At 41.7% G+C, this 6,025-nt stretch overlaps 1 protein-coding gene across 1 annotated transcript in view; it reads right to left on the bottom strand.

Moving 5' to 3' along the window:
- Positions 1–333: 333 nt before the first annotated feature.
- Positions 334–6,025, bottom strand: part of LOC132824459 (GTPase HRas) — a 56,292-nt gene continuing 50,600 nt past the window's right edge. The window contains exons 5-6 of the mRNA XM_060838981.1: positions 4,078–4,203; positions 334–942 (exon numbers count right to left, since the gene is read on the bottom strand). Coding sequence (XP_060694964.1) covers positions 4,084–4,203 — 120 coding nt within the window. The 3' untranslated portion in view covers positions 334–942; positions 4,078–4,083. The remainder of the gene's footprint in view (positions 943–4,077; positions 4,204–6,025) is intronic.

Genomic DNA, 6,025 nt, shown 5'->3' with positions numbered 1-6,025 from the left:
AGTATCAATGACATGAGGTACTTATTGAAGCTTCAATAATATCAGCGGGGGAGTGGGATAGAGGAGCAAAACTTTTCTCTAGGAGTGAGAAACCAAACTATAAATAGATCCTGGTTTCTAAAGTGGTGTTGAGAATGGGAAATGTGTTTCAAAAATCAGTGCAGCCACTTTGCCCAAAGTGAATTGCTGCCTCTAAGCTAGATGTTGACTAAATGGGGTTGTATAGAGCACTACTTGATTTACATTAGTGAGTTCCATTTTCAAATAAAAGGAAAAATCCCACCAACACACCGCAATAAGTAGCAATCAACCACCTGATTGAACATACCCTCCCCCCCAACCCATCAGTCCAAAAATACGACCAATCTCCGAAAACATGGCAAAGATCTCAGTGAAGGGATTATGCATCCTCTTCCTTTTATGAAGCAATGCAACAAATGAAGATACCCAAAATGTCAATTATGTACAAAATGATATTCATTCACATTGTCACCATTTGAAAACAGAAAGCCATGTTGCCAGCACTGAAATAATCACAGGCATTTTTCTTTGTATAGAAAAAAGAAATTGGATCAGCTCAGAAGTATAAAACAATATTCTTAAGATCCTGTAACTTCACGTTAGTGGTTTATATACAATATTTATGGCAGGAACACATTTCCAGCAATGTTGAAATGGGACACTGAATCACAGGGTAACTAGTGTAAGAATAATTTAGTGTGATTTGAAAATCGATGGCTCTGTACAACTGGAGACCTGTGTAGGGTAGATGGCAGCCGATGAGAGTCATACACAACAGGCTCCTTCACACCATTCTATTATACAGCAGCGGTCATACTTCCTCATTTCTCTCCTTGCTATCACCTTCTTTCACTACTCCATATCTCGTTCCCTCTCTTCTTGTACCAGTGTATTGAATGAATCATCAAATGTTCCTGTGAACTAAACGTACAGTCACAATTCAGTCAATTCAAAGCACACCTCAACCAATTTAAAGAATTTTTAATTTCATACATTTGGGATATTGTTGAAGTTACATTTAAGTCTGCTTGTGGCAAATTCCCATCTCCTCAGAAACGACAAGGGTAGAAATCTATTACTTTTGCAATTTTTTGGAAATGGAGGCCCCCAGAAGTGCCGTAGTCAGTCACTATTTCAGCACACGGATTGTGTAGGTTATCTGCACACAACAATAACTCACAAACAACTAGACATAGTTCTATCCTTCTAACCTACAGAAATGCCGTGGTGAGATTTGAACACATGACCTTTTGGCAGAAGTGGGCTCCCATACACAAATTTGTGGCTGACTGTTACTACTGGTGTGCTACAGGTGCCTACAGAGGGGAGGTATGGTGGTGCAGTGGTTAGCACTGCTGCCTCACAGCACCAGGGACACTATATCAGTTCAAGCCTTTGGAGACTGTGTGGAGTTTGTATGTTCTCTCCACGATTGTATGGGTTTCCTTCCACAGTCTCAAAGAGGTTAGAAGGATTGGCTTAGTAAATGTGGAGTTACAGGGATTGGGAGGGGTTGTGTGGGTAGGATGCTCAGAGGGTTGGTGCAGACTGATGGACTGAATAGCCTCTTTCCACACTGTAGGGATTTTTTGTGGTTGTAGTCTATGCAGGGTTTAACCAGTTAGTGAGGTCTGTTAACATATCACACTGGGTGAGGTTCTGATCAGACTCTGCTTTGCCCGATAAATCCAAAAATTCACTATTAAAATTGATCTTTTTGATAGGGTAGACTGGGGGAAAAAAAACCTGTTGTTTCTATTGACAGAAGGGTCAGTTTCCAGTTGGGATAGATTCAAGACAAAAATGCCCGAAGAACCAGAGTTTTTTTTTCTTCTTGCATGTACAAAGTGATTCATGACCTCGAATCTGCTGCCTGGAATAAGCAAAAAAGGCCAGAAACCTTGAAGCTGATTCAAGAGGAATTAAGCCATGGATTCTTATTGCACTTTTCATGACCTCTGGACAAATCAAAGCTAATGGAGTATTTTGTGAAGTGCAATCGTTGTTCCAAAATAGGGAATTTAGCAAACAATTTGCACAGAGCAAGCTCCCACAATGTGAATTTTTAAAAATGCGAGTGGTTATTATTTGGAGTATTATTTTGAATAAATGCTTGAAGGAAAGAATTCAAAAGGCAATGGGGAAAGAGCAAGGTGTGGGCTAACTAAATTGTACTGACAAAGAACCAATATAGCCAGAATGAATGGCCTGCTACTAGAATGTAAGAATTGTCTGATTCTGCATCATCTAACATGAACGCTGCCCCATAGCTCCATCATGTGGTGACTGTTGGTATGTTCAATAACAAGTGGAAGGATCTTGAACTTAAGAGTAATTTCCAAGTGCACAGAAGGCACCAAATTGCTTGAAGTAATTCTGGTAAAGTATAGTCAGCATTGTTAATTTACACACAGCCAGCTCCCATGTGTAATATTGATAAATGGCCAGATAATCAACTTAATTGATAAGGACACCAGGTAGAATTACCCTGCTGATTTTAAAGAGTGCTGCAGAATCCATTATATCCACTCGCGAGCACATAGCACTCAGTTTAATGATTTTTCCAAAAATCAAAACATCTGGCAGTGCAGCCCTCCATTAGCACTGACCATACAAGACTGTAATGTTCCTCAGAGTGAAGAGTGTCACCTGTCACCATGTGCTCAAGTCTCGGAGAAAGACTTGAAGACATGACTTTTGACTCAGGGTCACTGATACAGCATTGAAGCATGATACTATTGAGGGCAAATCAAATGCTCACACAGCATCTATGCAACAAAAAGCATCGTATTCGCAGATCTTCCCATGGCATCATTGCATGGCACATACAGATTCTAAATGGACACAGAGCACATAATTAGGACAGGTGACTGAGACCTTGGAAGCAAGGGAGAGAGATTATAGATAAACAAGCATATCAAAAAAAAAAGGCAGAGTGCGAGAGAGACATCTCGGGACAGGTCTAGGAAGAGAATTCCTGACATCAGAGCCCAAACTGATGGAATGTCTAGTTGGAGGAGTGATTAAAAAGGGGGGTTGTGCAAAAGTGTACAATTGGAGCAGAGGTCTCAGAGGCATGGAGGTTACAGGGTTAGGGAGAAATGAGACCACAGAGAAACTTGGAAACTAGGATGGGAATATTAAAACTGGCATGTTGCCAAACGAGGTCAATGAGAAAGCAGGTCAATGAGTACAAGAGTGATGGACAAACAGGTCTTGGTGAGACGAGCTGAGGTTTGGATGAGCTGACCTTTATAGAGGATAATATGTGGGAGGGTACCCTGGAAGTCAGGTCTGGAGGTAGCAAAGGCATGGAGCAGGGTTTCAGCACTACCTGAGCTGAAGCAGGGGCAGAGTTGGAGGATGTTAGAGGTAAAAGTTAGTGGTCTTTGAAATGGCATGCATAGAAACTCATGTGAGGGTCAGTTAAAACACCATGGTTGTTAACAATCCAGTTCAATTTCAGATAGTTGTCAGAGAGGGGAATGGAGACGCTAGTTTGGGAACAGAGGTAAAGGGCTTATGCCCGAAACGTCGAATCTCCTGCTCCTTGGATGCTGCCTGACCTGCTGCGCTTTTCCAGCAACACATTTTCAGCTCTGATCTCCAATATCTGCAGACCTCACTTTCTCCTCAACAGAGGTAGTGGTCAGGACTGAAAGCCATGGCTAGCTTCCCAATATTTAATTGGGGGAAACCGCTGCTCAGTCAGTTTGAAGAGCAGTCAAACAGCCTGGAAAAGCAGTAGCAGTGAAGAGGTGAGGTAGTGGAGTGAGATTGAGCTGGATGTCATCATCAGCAAACATGTGGTACTCAAAATGTCTTCAAATGATGCTAAGGGGCAGCATGCAGATAGAAAAGGAGTGCTAAAAAGAGCATGAATCTTCAAAATTGTTGGATAATGCAGAGAGAATGGCAACATGCTAGTAAAATAGAAACCACAAAAACCCATACAATAACTGTGGAACAAGGCAAAGAAAATGAATTGGAAAATATAGATATCATGCCCTGCAGAGCCATGGCAGCAAAGCCTGAAGGATTTGGGATCATACTTACCTGAGGTCACAATATTACACATTTACAGTTGTTACAATCTTGCCCACTGTCATCTGGTGGATTTGATTTCCTGACTTTATGTTGGCTGATCTCTCGGACCAAGGTATAAAAAGCATCCTCCACTCCCTGCAGTGTAAAGACAGGCTGGTTAGGAGAAATGGAGACATGTACAGGAGAGCATTAGGATCTTTGAGAGATACAACAAAAGATGCCATTTGGCCCATTGTGCATGTTCAACTCAGTTCATTCCTCTGCTTTTCCCCTGTAGACTTGTAAATTTCTCCTGGTTAAGAATTTATCCAATTTTTTTAAAAAGTTATTGATGAATCAGTTTTTAAGCACCCTTTCAGATCATGGGATTTGCTGTTTTCATTAAAGGCATCATCCTAGTTTCCTTTGACAGTTATATTAAACTTGCATCCTTTGGTTATTGATCTAATTTCCAGTAATCACCGCTTCTCTTTATTCACTCTGCCCAGGCCCCTCAACTTTCAGGTTGAGTATTAAATCTGCATGTCACCTACTGCACTCCCCTACGCCAGCTGACGGATGAACCAACCTTGTGAAAAGTCTCATGTCTTAGCTTCAGGACCTGGTATTTCCCCAGCAGCATCCAGCCAGTTCTTACATCATACGATGTGTGCTGGATTGATTTTTACTTTCATTAATTAGCGTTAGCATCGGTGGCAAGGCCGGATCTCTTACCCATCACTAATTGCCCTTGAGGTGGTGATGGGCCAAAGCCTTCCTAGACCACTCTAGTACTGTTAGAAAGGGAGTTCCAGGTTTCTGACCTAGCACCAGTGAAGCAATGAGGATATGTTTACAGGTCAAGATGGTACACAGCTTGGAGGGGATCTTGCCTCCTGCTGTGAAGCTCCAAGGTAGCAAAGATCACAAGTTTGGAAGATACAGTTGGAGGAATCTTACGTACCTGCTGTCATTGTGCACTGGAGGAGGAAGAACAGAAACAAGAAGTTTTGAAAAGGTGCTGCTCAGGGGCAATTCTGTGTCCTGGATGGTGTTGAGCTGCACTCATCCAAACAGATGGAGTATTCCAACACACTCTGGACTTAAACCTTGTAGATGGTGTAGCTTCAGGGAGACAAGGTAGTGAGTTACTCACTGCAGGATTGCCGGCCTTTGACCTGCTCTTGTGGCCACAATATTTCGAATTTCTGGTCAAATCATTATGCATAATAGATAGATTCCTGAAATCTTTCTGCAAAATAGCCACATTTATTTTCTGCTTGAGATCTTCTTGCATAAGGAAGTTTACTTTGTTAAATGAGAAAATTAATTTTACTGTGTTTACTTGAAAAGATTGGACAGTGTCTGCTTGCTACTGCTTCTTTCCTCTGTTGTCTACTTCCTTGGCAGATGCAAAAGACCACATGGTAGTTTTCCAAGGATTAGCAGCTGCATTCCCTATATCTGAGCAATGGTTACAAGTAAAGTTTTGCTCCAGGACATTGTAGTCATAAATGCACCTTTTTGGGAAACTTGTACCTCTCCCATTATTACCTTCTCTCCCCTTCCCACATTTGGGCATTCCCTAGATCACAAAGCTTCTTTTAAAAAGCAGGGAAAGCAAGCTACTGGGATTCTGGAAATCTTCAAATACATACAAGCTTTTTGGACTGCAGGCCTGTGACCAATGTTACACAAGGATGGGTTCTGGGTCCTTTTTTGTTTGTCATTTATGTAAATGATTTGGATGAAAATATAAAGGCAGTGGTAGTAAGTTTGTGGATGACACCAAATTGGTGGCATTGTCGACAATGAAGGCGGCTAAGATTACAAAGGGATCTTGGTCAAATGGGTCAATAGGCGAAAAATGGCAGATGGAGTTCCATCTGGATAAATGCAAGGGTTTGCATTTTGGAACAACTAACAAGGGTAGGACTTACATAATTAATGGTAGAGCCGTGAGTAGTGTTTGGGACCT

This window comes from Hemiscyllium ocellatum, chromosome 18 (assembly GCF_020745735.1).
Source record: "Hemiscyllium ocellatum isolate sHemOce1 chromosome 18, sHemOce1.pat.X.cur, whole genome shotgun sequence".
In the NCBI taxonomy this organism is placed as follows: Eukaryota; Metazoa; Chordata; class Chondrichthyes; order Orectolobiformes; family Hemiscylliidae; genus Hemiscyllium; species Hemiscyllium ocellatum.
Note: the sequence above shows the minus strand (reverse complement) of the source record. Positions and strands in the feature narration are given on the sequence as shown.